This window comes from Panthera leo, chromosome B2, assembly GCF_018350215.1.
Source record: "Panthera leo isolate Ple1 chromosome B2, P.leo_Ple1_pat1.1, whole genome shotgun sequence".
Taxonomy (NCBI): domain Eukaryota; kingdom Metazoa; phylum Chordata; class Mammalia; order Carnivora; family Felidae; genus Panthera; species Panthera leo.
In genome coordinates this window covers 74,541,183-74,565,704 of record NC_056683.1, presented here as the reverse complement: position 1 = coordinate 74,565,704, position 24,522 = coordinate 74,541,183, and the positions used below count along the sequence as shown (strand labels likewise).

At 37.4% G+C, this 24,522-nt stretch overlaps 1 protein-coding gene and 1 pseudogene across 1 annotated transcript in view; both read left to right on the top strand.

The window, feature by feature from the left end:
• Positions 1–7,103: 7,103 nt before the first annotated feature.
• Positions 7,104–9,536, top strand: LOC122220715 (annotated as a pseudogene).
• A 3,279-nt stretch (positions 9,537–12,815) lies between these two features.
• The window catches only part of ME1 (malic enzyme 1), a 189,077-nt gene continuing 177,370 nt past the window's right edge, over positions 12,816–24,522 (top strand). The window contains exon 1 of the mRNA XM_042939268.1: positions 12,816–12,910. Coding sequence (XP_042795202.1) covers positions 12,833–12,910 — 78 coding nt within the window. The 5' untranslated portion in view covers positions 12,816–12,832. The remainder of the gene's footprint in view (positions 12,911–24,522) is intronic.

Below are 24,522 nucleotides of genomic sequence, written 5' to 3'. Positions count from 1 at the left end.
CTATACTGTGATGATATTTGGGAAAAGCAAAACAAATTTAAAAAACTTCCATGGACTCAACTGCATTTTCAGGAACCTTTATCTCCAAACAAAACAAAACAAAACAAAACAAAACATGAAATTTAAACAAAACAAGCAATTCCAAATAATACTTATTTTGTTATGAGAATAAAAAATACACAGTCCTCCAGGATTCATATTAACACCTGTCAAGTCTCACTCAATTCTGCCAAAACATCTGTTTGCTGAAACTCTAAGTAAAAATGATATTCTTAGGACACTTAATTTCTTCTAATGATGGTGATGGATAGTGTTTTCTTTCTAAAAGTTCAAGCTAAGTATATAGTGTGCCTGATTTATTTATCTCGTTTTCATTTGATGCATATTTATATGGCATTACTACTAGTGAGGATAAATCATCTGAGGAGACAAAGGGAGGTAAGTTACTTAAGAGTACATAAGCTGGGGCACCTGGGTGACACAGCCGGTTAAGCATCCGACCTTAGCTCAGGTCATGATCTCACGGTTCATGGGTTCAAACCCTGCATCAGGCTCTGTGCTGACAGCTCAGAGCTGGAGCCTGCTTCAGATTCTCTGTCTCCCTCTCTCCCTGCCCCTCCCCTGTTCACTCACTTGCCTGCTCTTTCTCTCTCTCAAACATAAAATAAAACATTAAAAAAAATTAAAACAAGGGTACCCAAGCTAGAAAGTGGCAAAGCTGCAACAGGAGCCAAGGAAGTCTGGTTCCAGAGTCTATATTCCAAACTACTACTTTTAATACCTCTTTGACAAGTATATTAGCCATTACTAATATACTTGTATATTGTATATACAATTGTATAATTGAGTGTTTTCCCTTTCATACTTGATGGAATATTTCTGTAAATATCTCCACTGGGGACAAATCTGCTATACACATGTAACTGAAGCCTTATTGAGGTTATCTGTGGTTACACCTGAAGAAATACTTCAGAAATATTTCCAAGTACTTAATATATAAAGCGTCCCAAGAACTGTGAAAAAATACAGTTAAAAAACATTGTAAGTATTTAAAACTAGACATCACTTGGGGCACCTGGGTGGCTCAGTTAAATGTCCGACTTCAGCTCATGTCATGATCTCACGGTTTGTGAGTTCCAGCCCCGCATTGGGCTCTGTGCTGACAGCTCCGAGCCTGAAGCCTGCTTTGGATTCTGTGTCTCCCTCTCTCTCTGCTCATCCCCTGCTCGTGCTCTGTCTCTGTCTCTGTCTCTGTGTCTCTCTCAAAAATAAATAAACATTAAAAAAAAATTAAAACTAGACTTCACTCGTATGTGGAATTTAAGAAACAAAACAGTGAACGTGGGGAAAGAAAATGAAAAGAGGGAGGCAAACCATAAGAGAGAGACTCTTAACTGCAGAGAATAAACTGAGGGTTGTCGGAGGGAGGTGGGTGGTGGATGGGTAAATGGTGATGGGCATTAAGGAGGGTACTTGTTGGGATGAGTACTGGGTGTTATATGTGAGTGCTGAATCACTGGGATCTACTCCTGAAACCAGTACTATACTGTATGTTAACAAACTAGAATTTAAACTCTACAACTTAAAACTTGAAACAAAAATCATAAAAATTAAAACTAGTCTTCATGTTACTGATTGCTGAAGTGCACACTCATTTCTTTCACACTTCATATAATTATCAACTTCTGTATTTGTGTATTAGCTGCTTCTCCTCATAAGCCTATTTCTGAATATTAGTGCATAGCCTGAGTAAATGTTCAATAAACGTTTTGAATAAATTAGGGGATAGTGGGGGATGGCTTCATAAGACGATGTTTGAGATGGATCTTGAAGAAAAAGGATAAGATTTGTTGAGTACTAACTATGTGACAAGCATATTTCTAAGCACTATACATGTACTGTATAATATGATATTAGTGGTAGCACAAGACTCAAACCCAGTCTGATTTCAGAATGCATGCTTGTTACGAATTGTGACTCCCCAAAGATATGTTGAAGTCCTAACCCTGGCACCTGTGGATATCAAATTAATCTAATACTCTCAGAAGACTGTGCTGTACTGCTTACCCAGAATGAATGAGAAAGAATTCCATAAGAGAAACTGCAATAAAACATTTCAGTTGATGGCAGCAATGTTAGGAGTATGCACAAAACTTCCCAAGCAGTAGGACTATTTTGAAGAGCAACACCTACTTGAACACCTTAATTTCAGAAATTTGTTTTAAATGTAATCTTTTGTATTTTGTACTTTTATTCTATATATCATGGTACCAATTGGGACTTCGTGAACTTAGTTTTAAAATTTTTTAAATGTTTTTATTCATTAAAAAAATTTTTTTTAATGTTTATTCATTTTTGAGAGAGAGAGCGTTAGCAGGGAAGAGGCAGAGAGAGAGGGAGACAGAGAATTGGAAGCAGTCTCCAGGCTCTGAACTGTCAAGCACAGAGTCCGATGTGGGGCTTGAACTCACGAACTGTGAGATCATGACCTGAGCTGAAGTTGGATGCTTAACCGACTGATCCACCCAGGCACCCCTGTTTTTATTTGTTTTTGAGAGAGAGACAGACACGGGGGGGGGGGGGCAGAGAGAGAGACACACACACACAGAATCCAAAGCAGGCTCCAGGCTCTGAGCTGTCAGCACAGAGCCCGACGCAGGGTTTGAACCCATGAACCGTGAGATCATGACCTGAGCCGAAGTGGGATGCTTAACCGACTGAACCACCCAGGTGCCCCATGGGACTTTGTGAACATTTAATAAAACAGTTTGAGGAATGAGCCAACTAGGTTGACTGAGAAGAAGGAAAAGAATCAGTGCATTATAAAGGAAATCAATATTCTGCACAGCACTTATAAATATATAAGTGGAAGACTAATAAGGCAGTATAACTCTAGTTATTCTGAAAGTAAAGTAACAATTCCTATGTGAATATCACAAAAATAGGGATATGTATATTTGACCTTCTTCAATCACTTAAAGCATTTATTTAAGAACCCAAATATATTGGATTAGATTTGTACTCTCTAACTTGATAGCCACTTGCCACAAATAGCTATTAAGTACTTGAAATACGGCCAGCACAAGTGAGACCCTCAATTCAATGTTCAAAGGTACATGAATACCATGAATACCAATGTCCAACAGGTACGTGAAAAGATGCATTATATCATTAATCATTAGGAAAATGGAAATCAAAACCATAATGAGAGGGGTGCCTGGGTGGCTCAGTTGGTTGACTGACTTTTGATATTGGCTCAGGATGAGATCTCGCAATTGTGGGATTAAACCCCACACTGGGCTCCACACTGTGTGGAGCCTGCTTGGAATTCTCTGTCTCCCTCTCTCTGCCCCTCCCCTGTAGATGCACTCTCTCTCTCTCAAAATAAATAAGCATTTAAAAAAAACCATGATGAGAGATCCCCTTATACCAGTTAAAATAGCTATTATCAAAAAGACTAGAAATAACAAGTGATGTGAAGAAAAGGGAACTATTGGTGGGAATGCAGACTGTGCAGCCCCTGTGCAAAACAGTATGGAGGTTCCTCAAAAAATTAAAAATAGAACTACCATGACCCGGCAATTCCACTTCTGGGAATTTATGTAAAGAAAATGAAACACTAACTCAAAAAGATACGTGCACCTGTATGTTACTTTCAGCATTATTTACAATAGTCAAGATATGCAAACAACTTGGGTCCACTGATGGATGAATGGAAAAAGTGAATGTGGTATGTGTGTGTGTATGTATGTATGCATATACACACAAATATTATTCTGCCATAAAAAAAGAATGAAATCTTGCCATTTGTGACAACATGGATGGTCCTTGAGGACATTATGAGAAGTGAAATAAGTCAGACAAAGACAAATACTGCATGAGCTCTCTTATATCTAGAATCTATAAATAAATAAATGAATAAACATCAAGCTTATAGATTGGTGGTTGCCAGAGATGGGGTTAGGGCTGTGTATGTAGGAGAAATGGGTGAATGGTTTTTCCTTTTTTTAGTTTAAATAAATTGAATTAAAAAAAAAAAGAAATCACACCAACAAATGGCAGAGTTGGTAGGCTAAAGAGTAATGGGAAGCAATGATATAGATTTATTCATTACAATGATGGGAGTTTGGTTTTTATCTAAATTAAATGTTTAAAAAACAGATTTAAGAAAGTAGTACAATTTTAATTCAGTGAAATCAAATGACAAAAATCATTGAACTGGATCTTTTTCATAGAAGTTGTACTTTTAGGTTTTAAATAATATAGTACACGCTATTCACAAATGGGTACTTTATTTAGACAGCTGATATAATTCTACAGGGTACTTGAACATTACACAATTATACAATCCAAATGAATATTGACTACAGAACAGCCTCAACGAAATTTGTCATCCTATGGGGATATAGAAAACATGAATTTTTTTTAATGTTATTTATTTTTGAGAAAGAGAAAGAGAGCAGGGGAGGGGCAGTGAGAGGGGGGAACAGAGTATCTGAAGCTGGCTCCACGCTGAGAGCATAGAACCCAACGTGGGGCTCAAATTCATGAACTATGAGATCATGACCTGAGCCAATGCTTAACCAACTGAACCACCCAGGCACCCCAGAAAACATGAATTTTTAAAAAAGTTTTATTGATTTAAGGAATCTCTATACCCCACAAGGGGCTTGAACTCACAATCTGAACATCAAGAGTCACACGCTCCGCTGACTGAGCTAGCCCTGAAAACATGAATTTTTCAAAATGTTTGAAGACCAAGAATTATTTGAAAGGCTGTTTCACCAGTTACTACAACAATGAATTTTCTACCTCCAATTAAATCTTTTGCCAAAGGGAAGATGATCTATTCCCTTCATGCAGAAGACTTAAAGGAAGATAGTCAAGTAAAAATTGTACATATAAAAGACGTGTGTATAAATAAATAGATCATAAAATAACTTAGAAAGTTGTTTATGTAGAGTTCAGGAACATAAAAGTGTTAGGTTCCACAGAAAGGACCAAAAAATATTAAATCACCACTGTCATGTTGTTGACATGTTAGTGGTGGTAGCAGTGAGATGACAAATAAGTGAATTGCATATTATATTTAAATGTGAAAAGTTATATGGAGAAAAGTTAAGGAAGAATGATATAGAAGGAAGGTGGGAGGAGGGTTAGTAATTGCTATGTGGAATGATTGGTGAAGACCCAAACATTTAGGAAAAGACCTGAAGGGAATAAGGAAGCCCTGTGTGATCTGGGTGAAGAGTGTTTCAGTTAGAGGGCACAGCAAGAGCAAAGGCCCTGAGGCAGGAATGTGTTTGTCCTGTTTGGGAGATCAGGGTCCTTTGGAATGGAGTGAGAGACGAAGGGAAAGATAAAGGTAACAAAGCCACACAGATAAAACTGGAGGAGATCTTGTGGGTCTTACAGGTTTAATTAATAACCTTGTTTCTATGAGTGAGTGGGATACAATTGGAGAATTCAGAGCAGAGGACTTGAGTTTAGAACTATATTTTACATTTGGAAATATTCCTGTGGTTTCTTTTTTATGCATAGGTTGTATGAATGTCCTTTATGTAGTTAAATGCAAACAGTTGTTGTTTTAAAACCAAATGTGACTGTAATTGATCCTGCCTTCTAAGGCAGGTGACATACTTCACATCTGTTGGGAACTAAATATATTGTTCATCCATTTTCAAAGGGCACTTATTGAAAGAGAAATATACTCATGGAATACTGAATTGGAATTTGTCTGATATTTTATTCAGAAACATTTTATTTATTTATTTATTTTATTTTTTTTATCATTTCTTTCTTTTTTTTAATTTTTTTTATTTAAATTTTTTTTAACGCTTTTATTTATTTTTGAGACAGAGAGAGACAGAGCATGAACGGGGGAGGGGCAGAGAGAGAGGGAGACACAGAATCAGAAGCAGGCTCCAGGCTCTGAGCCATCAGCCCAGAGCCCGACACGGGGCTCGAACTCACGGACTGCGAGATCGTGACCTGAGCCAAAGTCAGATGCTCAACCGACTGAGCCACCCAGTCGCCCCAAGAAACATTTTATTTTTAAAAACTGCAGAGAAGTACTCTTTGATTCTTTGTATATTTCAGCCATTATGTGTTAAGTGGGCTTTAATAGGATACCCTGGAAGCATTTGTTGTATTATTTCTATGAAGAAATGCAATCTGATTTCTAAATCATTGACTTGCATATGAGCTTTAGGAAGCACAATCTATTAATAATATGGAAACTGTACAAACAGGTAGCAACAGGTAGATAATGATTGACCTTCAGTAAATAATCTTAATGCATTTTTCAAATAGGGAAAAATAAATTTTATTTTATGTTAATTTAAATGTAAAATATATACTGAATTTAGTTACTGGAATCTTCTAAGTATGTTTGCAACAACTTGGGTATATGTATCTATTATGTCAATTGTAAATTTTATAAAATCTAAGTACAGAACAAGCATTTCTGATAAAAATTTGGTGTCCAAATTGAGATGTGCTATAAGTGTAAAATACACTAGATTTCAAAAACTTAGTACAAAGAAAAAAGAAAGTAAAACATCTCATTAATAATTTTTATTTTGATAACATATTGACATAATATTTTGGATATAATAGGTAAAATAAAATATATTTTTAAAATATATTTTACCTTTTTCTTTTTACTTTAAAAAAATGTGGCTCCCTGCAAAATTTTAAATTATGTATGTGGCTCACATTATATTTCTGTTAGATAGCATTGCTCTAGACTAGTGGTTCTCAAATGTGTCCTCTTGACCATCAGCATCAGCATCACTTAGGACTTGTTAGAAAAACACATTATAAACCTCACCTCAGATTTATTGAATCAAAAGGTTCTTTATTTTAACAAACCCTCCAACTGACTGTGATGCATGCAAAAATTTGAGAACCATTATTTTAGACCAGTGGTTCTCAACTTTGCGAATTAGAATCATCTGGGGAGCTTGGGGCAAAAAGTCCTGGTGCTAAAGTTACAACTGAGACCAATTAAATCAAGAACTCTTGGCCTAGGCAAGTGTTTTTTAAAGCTCACCAGATGATTCTAATATGGGATAAAGATTGAAAACTACTGGTGTAGACCCATGATACTTGTGCCTTCTAGAGGGGATGCAGCTTACAGGCGCCACTTTCGTTCCTGCTTCTCACATGGCAGTACCATCGATGTCTGCACCCCTTCTCACCATGGAGATACTGAGCATGGGTGGGCAGAAGACTTTGCAGGTATCAGAAGTTCACGTATCAAATATATTTACCCATGTGTGCCAGTTATGCCTGTCACATTAACTGTGAATATGGCTATGCCTTGTTTAACGTTACTGGGCTCTTACCAGATTTACAGGATGAACCTGGAATTGGATAGCATAAATGTAAAGCCCTTGATGGAGCAGAGGTGAAGAAAGGTATTCCTTTTAATGTTGTTATTTGGGGAGGCTTTTCTCAGGACAGAGCTTTGTCTTTTATATACTGCTCTACCACACAGCAGGAGCTGGCAGGCATCACTGTACTCACTTCCCCTGTGTGCTTCCATTCCACGGAGTCCTAGCAGAGGCTAACAGATATTTCTATTCTTAGTGCCATGGAGATTACCACCCTTTGGTTTCTAATAATGGTTGGTTCTCTTATTGTCAAAAGCTAAAAACATCGGTAAATCCAACCAATGTAACCTTAAAAACCTAGGAAGGCATGATGCACAGTTCATGTCACCAGGAAATGATGGATATGAAGCAATTCATTGATAAAACCCTGTCAACCTTAAAAACAAAACATCCATTAAAAAAATTAAAGAAAAAAACCAGCCAGTTATTTATCCAGCAAAAATGAATTTATTTAGGAATAGCAGAGGAATTGCAAGTTAGGACTGCAATCATGGCAAACCATAGGCAAGTCCCAAGAAGGAAGGAAAAAGAGTTTCCTTGTATAGAGGAAAGAAGGGAGTGGGGAGGGGCTGCTTTGAACAAGAGTTCATTGGAGGAGAGGGAGAATTTGAGGGAGAGTGAGGGCTTCTCATTGGGTAGGTTGTTGCTGGGCAAGGAGAATCATCCTTCTTCTCCCTGAGGTATGCTAAGTAAATTGCCAGGAGTGATCCTGAGAACTATCCCTTCATTGCCTCCAGACTCCATTTTAACTTAGCTTCTTTATTGGTTTTCACAACTCTTACCTGCAGTTGATTTAACATTACTAAGATGTCTTGTGTAAAGTTACACCTGTATCATTGTAGCAGAGTAGAAACCTTTTCAGGTGCCCCATCTTGAAACTGCTAATGTTTGTAGCGTTAAAATGTTTGGTAAATACACACCAATGATAGAGACTAAATGTCTCCTTGTGGGAAATATATGCTCTTTTAAGTTTCTATACATGCACTGCATAACAAGATCCAGAATATACTAGTATTAAAATAGGTGAAGGAGCTGACTTCTTTTTCAAATGTGCTTCAGCAAAATAAAATACTGCAACCAGATTATATAATTAGAAAATTAATAATATGCTTAATGAAAATTTGTTCAGGTATAAGTAAGCAGTTAAGATATAAATGATTTATACATGCTGTGACTGAATCTATGGATTTATTCCAAAATTAGTCACCATGCAGTGTCTGTATTTTTATATTTATATCCATATGAATGATTGTAATACACAGTAAGAATGAGGTGGTATTACATTATCCCTAATAGGAATAATGCTTTTGACTGTTAAAGAGTAACATTGCTTTCTTCAGGGGGAAAAACAACAACAACAACAACAACAACACAACTCTATAGAGCTCCAGGCATTCTGTAGAATCCTTTAGAGGATGGGGCTTTTGCACAAACTTTTGCTTAAAGAATAGAATGTGGGCACATCTCTTTAAAACATTATTTTTCTTTCTTTCTTTCTTTTTAAAAAAGAGAGGGAGACACAGAATCTGAAGTAGCCTCCAGGTTCTTGAGCTGTCAGCACAGAGCCTGACGTAGGGCTCAAACTCGAGGACAGACTGTGAGATCATGACCTGAGCCACAGTCAGACGCTTAACTGACTGAGCCACCCAGGTGCCCCAGTTATTTTCTTTTCCTTAATGTTTATATTTGAGAGAGAGAGAGAGAGAGAGAGAGAGAGAGAGAGAGAGAGAGAAACACTTGCATGCAAGTGGGGGAGGGGCAGAGAGTGAGGGAGACAGAATCCGAAGCAGGATCCAGGCTCCAGGCTATCAGCACAGAGCCCTATGCATGAATTGTGAGATCCTGACCTGAGCCATAGTCTGATGCTTAACTGACTGAGCCACCCAGGCGTCCCTAAAACATTCTAATGAAATGGCTCATGCACTCATTTCACCTATAACCAGGATACTTAAATACCAATAACTTTGAGTTTTTTGTTCATCAGGGATTCCTTAGAGCCAGGTATAAAACCTAATGAAGGAAACCAGGATATGTCACCCCAAAATTTGAATCTTTGAGAAGAGGAATTGGCAACAAACCTTACTGTTAAGTTTCTTCCCATATATTTACCCTTCCAGTTTGCCACCCTTGGAAGCCTAAAACTGTTTTCCTTTGTGCTATCATTTCTCTACAAATGTATTGGTCTTTGTTGAAGATGCTATATAGACAGTGGTTTTAAGAAGCTGTTTTGAGTTACTCTTTGTTTCAAGTTTCTTCCGTGTGATGTGCACTGCAAGCATTAATAAACTTTTTCTTTTCTTAATGTCCTCTTGTTAAAGAGTCCCAGCTGAAAACCTAAGGTAGGAGAGCTTAGCCTCCTCCACACTAGCACTCATTCCAGTTGTATGCTTCACAGTCCTAGGGCTGGATATCCCAAGGATGCAGCTGCTACATTAAATTCTGAATTTTTAGGGTCACTTACTCTGGTGGACTTTCTCCTCCCTAATACACTGAACACTGAATTCTAAAAACCCCAAAAGATCAAAGGCCTTTCCTTCATGCAGAAACACACCAAGAATCAGGCATGTTGAGATATTCAACTAAAAAATCAGAACTTATTTTACATAGTAGTAACATGCTTTTTGTATAAAGAAATAAGGATTACTTACTCATATCATATAGCTACATCTTTGATTTAGATGGTATTTTTTCTCAGGGTGCCTGGGTGGCTCAGTCAGTTAAGCATCTGACTTCGGCTCAGGTCATGATCTGAGTTTGAGCCCTATGCCAGGCTCTGTGCTGACAGCTCAGAGCCTGGAGCCTGCTTTGGATTCTGTCTCCCTCTCTCTGCCCTTCTCCTGCTCGTGTCTGTCTCTCAAAAATAAATAAACATTAAAAAAAATTAGATGATATTTTTTTCTCATGAAAGTAAAACATTTCCAATGTCCCATTTTGAAAGTTCTAGTGTTGTACTGTTGAAATGTTTTGCAAATATACACCGATGATATAGACTAATCCCTCCTTCTGGGAAATTTATGTACTTTTAAGTTTACTATGAAAGTAAAACACTTGAAATGCTCTATGTACCATTAGATATTTCCTAAGTTTTCTGTACTTCATCTCAATGACATTAAATCAGAATACTATAATCATATTTTAATGATTTTAATGACTAGAGTTCATTGTGCATTAAATTTGGCAAGAAAAATTTGATTTTTATTTGATAGTATACTCACCTGTGCAACAGAAATTTACAGGTTCTAATCCCTTAGTTTGTGAATCATAACCATTTTTAACATTACCAATTATGTGCAGATTGCACAACTGTAGTTTCTTACAAGGAAAATTAAAATAAGTTGTTTTTTTTTCTGTTTCCTGAGATTTTGTTTTTATATTAAAACCTAACTTTACAAACAAACAGGACTGAAATTTAATGTTCTGGATAACATTTACATGGAAAAAGAGTTCCTTCCAGTACTCTTGGAACTGCACATGAATATACAAAGTGACTCCCCCCTTAGGCCTCCTACTGTTATCATTCAAGATGACTGAACTATTTCTCTTAAATTCACATCTCCCATATGTTTACTTCTCTTTACCTGCACTGCCAGGATCTTGTACTCCCTTTAATGAGGGCTTGGGGGTTGAGCCCATATACTTTGGGCTCCTCCCTATATTTATGTCAGCTTTCCTATCAGTATGTAATACATCACAGAAACAGGAATAGACAGGCTAAACTTCTATAAGAGGGGCATAATAACAAGGTTCAGTTGTACTGACATTTTTGTTTCTTCAGCATCTAAGTTTGCTTCCGAGGCCTGTTATTAAACTGTTTCTGTTTCTGATAAAGTACTCTAATTGTGACATGTCTCAGTTAACTCCCTGGGAGTGAGTTTTGTAAAGTATACCTTCTTCTCAGGTATTGTAGTTAGGGTTAATTATTTATGGATTGTAGCATTCACAGTGAGAACTGTTATTTAAATGCAAGGAGTTTTTTTTTTTTTTTAAAGAACTCTATGATGCCAGTAAAATGTTCCCAATTAATAAAATGTTCTCCCTTAAAACAACTGATTCTAGGTAATTCAAAGAATAGGCCCAAGAAGCTTCTGGATATAAGCATAGCTAAAAAACAATTACTATAACAATCTTTCTGATAAGGTAACGTAAGAAATTATTGGATGTGTGTCTAGTTTATGGATATACAAAATCAACCCATAATCAATCCCTAATGCTGTCTTTTGTACTACCATTAGTTAGAAATGAATCAGGTAGAAACTATTGATCCTGCTTACCTGGAAAAGAAACTGGGGCACCGACATCTTTCATGGTTTTTGTGTATCACACACCCCTTTTGGCTTTGATCTGACTGCTCCTCCATTCCTGGAAACTTCAAGTAGAAATAACAATAACAACAGAATTACAGTGCTGGAAGATCATTTATTCTGACCCTCTCCTTTCACCAAAGTAGAAACTGAAGCCCTTGAAGATTGAGTTATCCAATCTTTGAATATGAATTCAAAGAGGTTCATAAACATCCTGGCTTCTAGAACTCTCACGAAATTATATACAAGATAAATGTGACTGTTCAGTGGGCCATAACCATCTGCAGTGTAACACACGTTGGCTTGCAATTATATTAAGGTAAAATTCCCATGTATAATCTAGAGCTCCACAGGCCCACACTTCCTCCCAGTTCTACTCAGGCCTCTGCTTTCTGGGTCAAGGTTAGTTCTGTCTGGCTCCTGGGCGTGGCCGGCATCGGGACCCTGGATAGAGAGCTTCGAAGCGCCTAATGGGAAGAGAGAGAGAGTCTCAGTCGAGGTCTTCTGCAAACAGCCCCTTGGTCCATTTCCTGAGTGCTCCCATCCCTCGGTCCTACAGCCGCTGTTTTCCGCCTGAACCTCCCCATTTCGCATCTCCCGGGTATCCTTGCGGTTCCCGCTGAGGGCCCAGGGGCTACGGTACCCGCAAAGCCCCCGGGGCGGGCGGGGGGAACGTGACCTTGCTACTCGCATGGGTCTCGGGGGTAAAAGCATTCCGTGCACAACGGAGGCACGCCCCACGCAGACACGGGCTAGGACACTTGTGATCATCAACCCAGTGGTGAGTGGGGCCCAGTGCATGTAAAGGAGCGGCTCCTGCGGCCGCCGCCCCTTGGGAGCCGCGAGAGCCTCGCTCTTCCTCCTCCTCCTCACTCGCCGGCTCGGCTGATCTCCTGCCATGACTCAGCGATTCTCGCAGGCTGCCCGGCTGGGGACACCGGCTTCTCGCGGGCTCCTCCCGCCGCGTCCACCCCCTCTCGCCACCCACGCCCGCCCCCGGCTGCCGGCTCTTTCCCAGCGGGGCCGCCGCCGCCGCCGCACTCAGCGCCGGCGTCTCAGCAGCATCGCCGCCTGCGCCGCGCGCCGCGCGCCGCGCGCCGCCGCCTGACCCCGCCGCCCACCCGCACGCCAGCCATGGAGCCCGCAGCCCCCCGCCGCCGCCACACCCACCAGCGCGGCTACGCCTTGACGCGGGACCCCCACCTCAACAAGGTGAGTCCTCCGGCCCACCTGGCGGCCCAGTGGTCGCCTTCGGTCTGGGACCGGCCCTCCGGGGGTTTCCCCCAACGCGGCCTCACCCCTCTGTCCGCTCTCACCGGACGCGGCTCTCGTTGCGGGCGGAATGGAGGGGCCACCCAGTAGGCTGTGTGCCCAGCAGTGTGATGGGCGCGCGGTGCTGGTGCACCTCGGCATCCCTTTTTGGGACCGGAGGAGATGTAACTTGTTTACTTTTCGGCTTCTCCAGGAGCCAAGGCGAAGAAAGTAGTATCAGGCTAAGTGCTTGAACTGTTTCTGTGAAGATAGGTTGGCTGCCAGCTCAGCCTGTATGTGCCACCTACTTACTGGTTTCACTCAGTGTGGCAATTCTTGGACGCTGCTCGGAGAGAAGTGGCCCTACTGGTCCATCCTGGACAGAAATGAGTTCCCAGAGCCTCAGATCACATTAACAAGCTAGAAGTCAAGGCCTCTTGGTTTCTGGAGCGACACGATTAGGAGGCTGGGAATGCGTGGTGGGTGGCTTCTGCCTTGGACACTTTGCATGGCCTGGTACAAAATCCCTGTCCTAGACCTGGGGCTGTGGGTAAAGCTAGTCCTATGTTTTTGAATCTGGCCTTATGGAAATTAAAAACATTTTTTTAAAGACCTCTTATGAAAACAAGAATCCACTGTAAATTACAGACCCTTTTCCAGATCTCGCTAACATTTCATTTTTCTTCACTGGTAATGTCGAGTGAACCCCTAATATTTTTCTCAAATGAAAAATACCTGATTTATAATTTTGCTTATCTAGATACTAAGCAGTCACACTTTATAGCTAAATTTCTCTCTAGATTGTTTTGTGTGTGTGTGAGTGTGTGTGTGTGTGTGTGTAGTTGTGATTTTGACATTTCCTTATTTAGGATATGGGAAATGCCATCAGTCAACAGAGATCTGTTTAGTCATTTTGGTTGTCTCTTTAGTAGATACTCTTTTTCATTAGGAACTGGACCCCACTCTTAACCTTCTGGTCATGTTGCTGGTGATTTGTTGATCGTTATTAATGGCTTGAAGATTTGTGATTTCTTCTATTTAATAAACTATAGCTAGTGTGAGTTCTTTTTGATTTTTGTGGTGACAGGTAACTTTTAAAAAATACATGGTTGTTTAGTATTTGGGGTCATAAAGCATCATGAAATTTTAAATAGTTCCTACTTATTTTTTTCTTCAAAATGAATTTATTTGCTAGATTTTTCTTTTTATTAGTCTGCATGTTGGGGCCTATTTTCAGTAGAACAAAGGTAAAATCTGATGTTATAAAATAATTTGTTACTTTCATGTGTATCTGCTTGCTGTAATTTATGACCAAATAATGTGTTGTTACTTAAGAAGGACGACATAAGTGGTATAACCTGTTTGAATTTCCCTGAAGTCATGGGCAAGAATGAGTGTTTGGAGTGGGTAGATGGCATAGGCAATCACTGAGCAAGAGTAATTATTATGCCTTTACTTAGAATCTTTTTGGCTTCTATTTACCAATAAAGATTAACTCCTACTTAACAATAATATCACAAAGATCTTCCACCAAGTTGAAAGGTGCAGCATAATGTGTTAAGAACACATTTTTGAATTTGTGATTGAACTTTATTGTCTGCATAGTATCAAATTGGATATAAAATCTAGTTCATTGGGGCGCCTAGGTGGCTCAGTTGGTTAAGAGTCCGACCTTGGCTCAGGTCAGGATCTCACAAGTTCATGAGTTTGAGCCCCACATCAGGTTCTGTGCTGACAGCTTCCAGCTGGAGCCTGCTTCAGATTCTGTGTCTCCCTCTCTCTCTGCCACTCCCCTGGCTCATGCTCTGACTCTCTCTATTTCAAAAATAAATAAACATTAAAAAAAAATCTAGTTCACCAACTCTGGGGTGATTAATGGAATAAGCTTTACTTTTTCTTACTCAGTTCTAAGACAGTTGTGTGTTGCCTAATGGAAGTAGCAGAGTATCCTTACCATTGAAACCATGGCTGTGGGATGTTCTGATCTGCCCTGCACTGAAGACCTCTGGGCTTTAAAGTTTTCTGGTAGCTTGGGAATTCTTATTGATTTTTGTGATAACCTAGGCTAGTAGATCTTGCCCTTTAACACTCCAGCCTGTCATCTGGCTGCATGAAGACTTCTTCAGCCACGTTCACACAGACCTTTATCACCGCAGCTTTTGGGTAACTGCAACGATTTTTACCGGTTTTATTTTCAGATTATAGTCTGTCCTACATGTAGATATGAGAGCAATACGTACATCAGTTAGTGTTTTCTTCATGTTCTTCTTCTGTCATCCAAGTATTTATAATAGTTCCTATAATGTTGAATATAAAATCAGTCTTGTCAGTCTTCTTCAAATTGATCTCATTAGTCGCCCAATTTAGTCTTCCACTTGAAATATGTTTGCTGGATCTCTTAATACTCTCCTTTTTGTCTATGTGTAATTTCGTACAATTAAAATGGCATTAATTGATTTAATAATCTCTCTAGGGAAGATGTTCCTAATTCTCTTAGTCCTATTATCATTAACATTTGTGTATTCAAATGTACCATGTCATGTTGTATTCACTGCATTGTATTTTTTTTTTTTTATTTTGATTGTCATAGGGCAGGATTCATACTTAGTACAGAATTTTGCCCAGTGGGCTTTAAATAAATGTCTATTTCATAAATGAATGAACCATGTTTTTATTTCTTTTGTCTTTTAAACAGTACTCAGCTTTTAAATCAAGAAGATTTTATTTTTATTTTTTTATAATTTATTTATTTATTAATTTACATCCAAGTTAGTTAGCATATAATGCGACAATGATTTCAGGAATAGATTCCTTAATGCCCCTTACCCATTTAGCTCATCCCCCCCTCCCACAACCTCTCCAGCAACCTTCTGTTTGTTCTCTATATTTAAGAGTCTCTTACGTTTTGTCCCCCTCCCTGTTCTTATATTATTTTTGCTTCCCTTCCCTTATGTTCATCTGTTCTGTGTCTTAAAGTCCTCACAGGAGTGAAGTCATATGATTTTTGTCTTTCTCTGACCAAATTCGTTTAGCATAATACCTCTAGTTCCATTCACGTAGTTGCAAATGGCAAGATTTCATTCTTTTTGATTGCCAAATAATACCTCATTGTATATATATACCACACCTTCTTTATCCATTCATCCATTGATGGACATTTGGGCTCTTTCCATACTTTGGCTATTGTTGATACTGCTGCTATAAACATTGGGGTGCATGTGCCCCTTCGAAACAGCATACCTGTATTCCTTGGATAAATACCTAGCAGTGCAATTGCTGGGTCATAGCGTAGTTCTATTTTTTATTTTTGGTGGAACTTCATACTGTCTTCCAGAGTGGCTGCACCAGTTTGCATTCCCACCAGCAGTGCAAAAGAGATCCTCTTTCTCCACATCCTTGCCAACATCTGTTGTTGCCGGAGTTGTTAATGTTAGCCATTCTGACAGGTGTAAGGGTATCTCATTGTGGTTTTGATTTGTATTTCCCCGATGATGAGTGATGTTGAGCATTTTTTCATGTGTCGGTTGGCCATCTGGATGTCTTCTTTGGAGAAGTGTCTATTCATGTCTTTTGCCCATTTCTTCACTGGATTATTTGTGTTTTGGGTGTTGAATTTGATAAGTTCTTTATAGATTTTAGATACTAACCCTTTATCTGATAGGTCCTTTGCAAATATCTTCTTCCATTCTTTCGGTTACCTTTTAGTTTCCTTCACTGTGCAGAAGCTTTTTATTTTGATGAGGTCCCAATAGTTCATTTTTGCTTTTGTTTCCCTTGCCTGTGGAGATGTGTTCAGTAAGAAGTTGCTGCGGTCGAGGTCAAAGAGGCTTTTGCCTGCTTTTCCTCTAGGCTTTTGATGGCTCCCTGTCTTGCGTTCAGGTCTTTCATCCATTTTGAGTTTATTTTTGTGTATGGTATAAGAAAGTGGTCCAGGTTCATTTTTCTGCATGTCGCTCTCCAGTTTTCCCAGCACCATTTGCTGAAGACACTGTCATTATTCCATTGGATATTCTTTCCTATAAAGCAAGAAGCTTTTAGAGTGGTCGTTTGAGCATTATTTTGACATTTATATCCTTTTTATTATAGTTTTTTGAAAGTAAATTTGCATTTAAGTCTAAAGCTCAGTTGCCTATACATTATACAATGTATAATGGAATATAGAAGAATAGTTGGAATTTGGTTTAAGCCTGACCATCCATGAAGTTTTAATTGCTTGCTAGATAACCTTAAAGGGGTGATTAGTCTTGGTAAACTCAAGGTTAACAGTAGATATGATCCAAATTAAAGAAATAAAACCTTGTGAAAACTTAAGAGAAATTATGATCTGTCTTCATTGGTAATAATGTATGATTCTCACTTTTTGCTTTTACTCAAATTACATCACTCCAGGTAGTATTTCATCATAGTATTTGGGAAAGTACTTCTGCCTCATGCTTCTGAGATTCAGTATCTTTCTCTACACAGCCCAAACTATTTTTGAGGTGCTTGCATTTGTGTTATGTGCACTTTTCTAATTTAATGTTTAATGTTTATGATTTTCAAGGATGCCTTCTGGTTTTGATGAGTTGTATTTCAAATTTTTTCTCAGGAATTTTCATGTGACTAATGTTTCATAAATAACTCTTCAAAAGTAAAATTCTACACACAAAATCACTTATTTTTCATTTCTAAATTTATTAGTTCGCTTTATACCATTCCTCTAGCAATGGTAGAAAACACTAATTGCTAGTTCTGCCATAATTGTGCTTACATGGTTTCTATGTCTTTAAGATTAAATCATGTACATGACCTGTAAATCTCCAAAAGATACCACTTTTTAATATTTTAGGCATTTTAATCCAGTTTAAGATAGTGATGTATGAAAGTCAGTTTCGGTCAGCATCATTAACTTTTCTATCTAAAAAGTGAGCTTCTGGGCAAGTGCATTTGTAGATGTTTGTGTCCTGGCATGTCAAGACCTAGTTGGATGTGTTGTAGAGAAAAGAGACAAATAAGTCTCATGGTTATGAAGGAAAGATACATTGAACCTCCTCTTTTTCTTCAGTGTAAATTATACCACGACAAATCATTCAGAAATTTTTATCTATAACAGTTCTCTGAAGTTGCCTCAACAGTATGGGAAACTGATGTATTATTTAATGTGGAATCCCACTGATACAAGTGCCATTGTATTGTGGGTGGATAGCCATATGCCTCCACAGCTGATACCTTGCTGCACTTGAAACAACGGTGGTAGTGTAGGGGAGCGCAAAAACAAATACACTCAAATGAGTAGAAAGAGGAGAAAGAGGAGTTTGACCTGAGGACTTTTGAGACTGGTGATATGGAGTATAAGAATATACTGAAGAAAGTCTAAGAAGTTTTGTTTTTGTGTTATAATTTCCTTCTAGCTTTTGGGCAAGTATGAGAAATGTAATGGAATGGAATGAACATTCTAAGGCATTGTATTTAGAAAGCGAAAGCCCCAATTCTTCCATTTAGCAGCTATGAGATTTTAAGTGAGCTTTTCTTAACTAATTTCAGTTACTATCCTTATAAAATAAAGTGATAATTTCATTCATTTATTATTTTTTTATGTAGAAAATATTTGTTCAGAGCCCAGTATATACTAGATAATGTTGTGGTTGAGAGAATATTGCAACGAATAAGATTCTTGTGAGTGCACTTAGATTTCTGTTGTAATGTGATTTCTGTCTTGCCTCTTCAATCACATATTGAAAAGATTTGAGATAGTGAATATTAATTTTTTCTAAATTATACATTCAAAAACAGTAGGTTTTTTTTAGTACATCCTAATATTAATATAGTACTTTTGTATAGAAAGTCCGAGCTCATAGCTGGAGCAATTATAAAGAATTCTCCTTTTAGTGTACTAATCCTCTTCCCTTGAATTTTCTATGACAAGATTATGTTCCTTCTTTATTTTATAGTAAAACCAAAAACGTATCTTCTCTTTATGGGAGAGACATTTATGTTTTACCCTCAAATTCATATAACTGAGCTTGACTGACATCACATGACCTTTGCAGTCTTTCATACACTTTCACAGAATGCCAGGTATAGGTTAAAATATATATTTGTGAAGACAAAGAAAAAGGAAAGCTCTTTGCTTCTCAGGACTCTGTTCAAAGCATGTGAAGGCTTGGAAGTATGAAAGAACATAGCTTGTTAGAGAAAGGTAGAGGTATGCTTTGGTCATTAAAGTTATTGGGAGAAGAGGGAGTGAATTGCAGAGACAGGAAATTTACAAGTTCCAGTGGTGTGAAACCAGCCTTTACTTGAGTCTGGCTTTGGAAATAGTCTGTTACTCTGACAAAACAAATATTTGACTATTTCCAATGGTTTTCAAAACTGACGTGACCAAATACTATGATAGACTTAAGACTGATTGATTTGTTACTTCATTATGTTATTGAACCAACTCAACCAACTTGGACAGTATATAGATCCGGAATAAATCATGAAATACGTTACAGTTAGAACAAATTTGGAAATGTTTCCAACCTAAATGTTTAGGAAATTTTCTTAGACATGGGACCTAAATGTAAAATGTGGATGTTTGTATTCTTAAAATGATATTTAAAATATCTTATGGCTTATATGTTAATTTTTACCTGTTTTTAGCTTTATGTATATAAAGTAGTACATTTTAAAACAAAGGATTATTGTTGTCTTAAGTGAATTTAGAGAATTTAAAGCCTCAGCATTTCCCTCAGGCCTTAAAAATATATCTAAGTTAGCCATCAACTAAACTGTTAGATACTTGAGGCCTTTGAGTTTAAACAGAGGGGAGAGACAGTATGGCTTTAAGTTTCTATAGTTTGGTCCGGGTAGCTTGGGAAGTCAATATAATAATGAATAATAGTCTTGGGGCACCTGGGTGGCTCAGTTGATTAAGCCTCCCATTTTGGCTTAGGTCATGATGTCATAGCTTGTGAGTTGAAGCCCCGCGTCAGGCTCTGTGTTGACAGCTCAGAGCCTGGAGTCTGCTTTGGATTCTGTGTCTCCCTCTCTCTCTGCCCCTAACCCACTCACATTCTGTCTCTGTCTCTCTCAAAAATAAATAAACATTAAAAAAAATGAGTAATAGTCTCAAACACATGGAAATATAACTGTTAGAGCTTTATACTAATAAACCCTAGATCTAAAGCACTAAGTTTATTTTTTTTATCAGGTAATGTTGAGTAAGAATATCAGCAAAAGTATTTACATGTTCATCTGAATGTTCATAATTGCATTATCAGGATCCCTGGAGCAGTTAAATTCTAAACTACTTCATGAAGACCTGGAAGTCTGGAGACTGAAGGAGTCCTGACTCCATGACAGTATTAAGGCTAGGCCCCTTAAGCTTAGAATATATTTAATACATTTGAATTATCTATTCAGAGTCTTCTAAGATATTTTAAAACTTTTTTGATTGTGACACAGTACACATATATAATACATGTATAAGCATAATGTTGTAGGGTGAATTGTGCCCTACCAAGAGTCATGTATTGATTTATCCACTGTCTCAGAATGCAATTGCATTTGGAGTTAATACCTTTAAAGAGGTAATTAAGTTAAAATCAGGTCTTTAGGGTGGACCTTAATTCAATATGGCTGATAGCATTATAAGAAAAGGAAAGACCATGTGAATACAAAGAGAGAAGTCAATGAGAAAAGTCTCAGAATGTAAGCAACCCTACCAGCATCTTGATCTTGGACTTAACAGCCTTCAGAACTGTGAGAAAATAAATTTCTGTTGTTTTAGTTACTTAGTCTGGTACTTTGTTATGGCAGCCTTAGCAAACTAATACATATTGTAATGGAAACAAAATGTCATAATACAATATTTTGCTGTGTTTAGTGCACACTAGTAGTATTTATCATATTTCAGTTTTTAAGAAATGTGAGTCACAACCCATAGTTTAAGAAAATTTTGCTTTATGACTTCTTTAAGTAGTGCATTCACATACCTGGGAAGTTATTAGAAAGTAACTTTCTTTTCTGTGTGTTAGTGTTGCACATATGGGGCTCTAGTTTGCCTTGGCAGTACTGGTCAAGCCCCCTTGTGTTTTTCTGTCTACATGTCCAAATTGAGGTATCTTTTGAAACAATAATCTTGAAATGATGAGAATGTTATGGTTACTAATAGTGGCAAGTCTTGGTTAGTTGGCCAAAATATAAGTCCTTACTCAAGTGCTCAGAGCCAGGAAGAAACTGCGACTTGGTTAATGAGTATTTTTGTAAGCCTTTAAAATTTTTACTTATTCAAAATTATAGTTAATTTTTACATGTAGAGATTATAATATAATAAAGACAGAATTGAAAGGAAATATATTGGTTATATTGCAGGGTTGTTGAATGCAATGGTCAAGAAATAATTCTTGAGATGTTTTATGGTGCAGCTTAGTAAGTTTATTTGAGTAGCATGGGGACAGGACCCATGGACAGAAAGAGCTGCACTATTGCTGTATGAAGCCGGTGGTTATATGCTTAGTACTCAAGGGATAGGGGATGTGCAGGAAGTACTAGATCATAAAGGTCTTCTTCAAATTTCTGCTTGTAAAACTAGTTTCACAAGATTTATCTGGTGCCTATCATTCAGTTCAATATTAACTATTGGTGAGATAGCCAGGCAGTCATGAGACCTTTTAAGAATGTAGTAACCAGCATGTATTTAATCCTTATCAGAATTATGGATGCCATAGATCAGCCTTCTGGGCTAAAGGTGAAAATTTTCTGCTTCTATCCCTCATCAGTGTCAGTAAATATAAATGAGAATAACTCCTCTATTAATAGAATTGTTTTCGGATTGTTCCACAAAGCAGAAGCAAACTATGCTATAGATAAGAGATACATTGAAAACAAAATGCTATGGAAAGACTAAAAATAAAGACGTTGGAAAATGCAACCAGCAAGAAATCAGGGTTATACCTGACGTCAGACAGTGTAGAGTCTATATCAAAAAGCATTAAGTGAGACAAAAGACTCTTTATAATTCTGAAAAGTACAATTTTGAATAAAGTTAAAAAAGTAAGGAATATCTATGCATCAAATAACACAGCAGTCACCCTCATAAAAAAGACCCTACAGAACACGCAGAGAGGAATAAACACTAATACTAGCAGACTTTAACATATTTCTCTCAGTGCAGGACACACCAAAGGTAATAAACTGTTTCCATATACGAATTCCTCAAATTTCTAAAGAAATTTTTTTGCCAGATAATGAGAAAATTCACTTGAGAAATTGGGAAAATGGAAAAGAGTATTATTATAACTTCCCTTTGAGAATTAAAGCTTAATAAATAACACAGAGACATTACTGGTTTGAAAGATCCAATGATAGAAGTCAAAAAGAAGAGCTGGAAATGGTGACATACAAAGAGGTTAAGACTGACATTTCCCAATCTTCATAGGAACATGTAGGTGAGAGATTGTAATGATCTAATTAATTTTGCTTGTAGCTCTTGCCATTTTCTGGTAATATATCTCTTTTAATTTCTGTGTTTAGACCATTTACACTTAATGGAATTATTGATATGTTTGGATTTCTGTCTACTATTTTATTATTAGGTGTTTATTTCCTCTGTTTTTCATCTCTTTATTTCTCCCTTTCCTGTTTGAATATTTTATTCCATTTTATCTTTGACTTTTTGACAATATCTTTTTATAGGCTGGTTTTGGTACTTTCTGTAAGAATTATACTATATAGGAGCATCTGCGTGGCTCAGTCAGTTAAGCGTCCGACTTCAGCTCAGGTCATGATCTCACAGTTTGTGAGTTTGAACCCCACTTCAGGCTCTGTGCTGACAGCTCGGAGCCTGGAGGCTGCTTCAGATTCTGTGTGTCTCTCTCTCTCTGACCCTCCCCCACTCACATTCTGTCTCTGTCTCTCTCTCAAGAATAAATAAACATTAAAAAAAATTAAAAAAAAGAATTATACTATATATAATTTTTCAGTCTACTTGAAATGACCATTTTATCAGTTCAGTTGGAATGTTCATACCTTATCATCATTTGTCTAATTACTTTCCTTTGATTATGTTATAGTTGTTATATCCACTTACATCTCCATACATACGTTACATAAAATTTTTTAAATTGAGATATAATTGACACATAACATTAAAGTAGCTTCAGGTATACAATATAATGAGTTGATATTTGTGTATATTGTGAAATGATCACCATAATAAGTCTAGCTAACATCTGCCACCATACAGTTATAAAAAAATTTCTTCTTGTGATGAGAATTTTTAAGATTTATTCTCTTAGCAACTTTGTAAATATGCAATGCAGTATTATTAACTATACTCACCATGCTATATGTACATTCATCCCTATGACTTATTTATTTTATGACTGTATGTTTGTACTTTTTTAACACCTTCATCCATTTCCTCCACCCATCTACTTCCCACCTCTGGCAACCACCAATCTTTTTCTGTATCTATGAGCTTATTTTTTGTTTTTGTTTTTGTTTTCTTTTTAGATTCCACATATAAGTAAGATCATATACAGTGTTTGTTTTTCTCTGACTTTATTTCACTTAGCATAATGCTGTCAAGATCCATCCATGTTGTTGCAAATAGTGAGATTTCCCTCTTTTTTTTAGTATGGCCAAATTATATTTTATATATATACATATATATGTATACACACACACACACACACACACACACACACACACACACCACGTTTTCTTTATTCATTCATCCGTTGATGGACTTTTAGGTTGTTTCCATATCTTGGCAATTGCAAATAATGCTGTAGTGAACATGGGGGTGCATATATCCTTTCCATGTTGTTTTTTTCTTTTCTTCAGATAAAAACCCAGAGGTAGAATTGCTAGATCATATGGTAGTTCTATTTTTAATTGTTTGAGGAACCTCCATATTGTTTTCCACAGTGGATATACCTATTTACATTCCCACCAAGAGTGTGGGAGAAAAGGTTCATCAAAAACCTCCAAAAAAGGGAAACTTTTTTTCCATATCCTCACCAATACTTGTATTTCTTGTTTTTTTGAGAGTAGCCATTCTAACAGGTGTGAAGTGATATCTTGTGGTTTTGATTTGCATTTTCCTGATGATTGCGGTTACTGAGTTTCCTTTCATGTGTCTGTTGGCCATCTGTGTATCTTCTTTGGAAAAATGTCTATTCAGATCCTTTGCCCATTTTAATTGGATTGTTTGTTTTGCTACTGAATTCTTATGAAAAATATTTTTGATGTAATAATGTAATGTTTATTATTTTGATTTTAACTGTCATACATATTTCAAAGAATTTAAGAGGGAAAGGATAATCTGTTACAGTTACCCAGATGGTTGTCATTTAGGTTATCCTCAGGTATCATTTCCTTTCTATGTAAAAAATGTCCTTTAGCATTTCTTTTAGAGCAGGTTTGCTGGAGACTGCTTGTCTTTATTTCACTTTCTTTCCTGAGGGGTATTTTCACCAGTTATAGAATTTTGGGTTGACACTTCTTTACCTTCAGCACGTTAAAAATGCCATTCCTCTTTCCTCTGGCCTCCCTTGTTTCTGATGAGAAACTTGTCATCCGAATTGTTACATATGTATGCAATG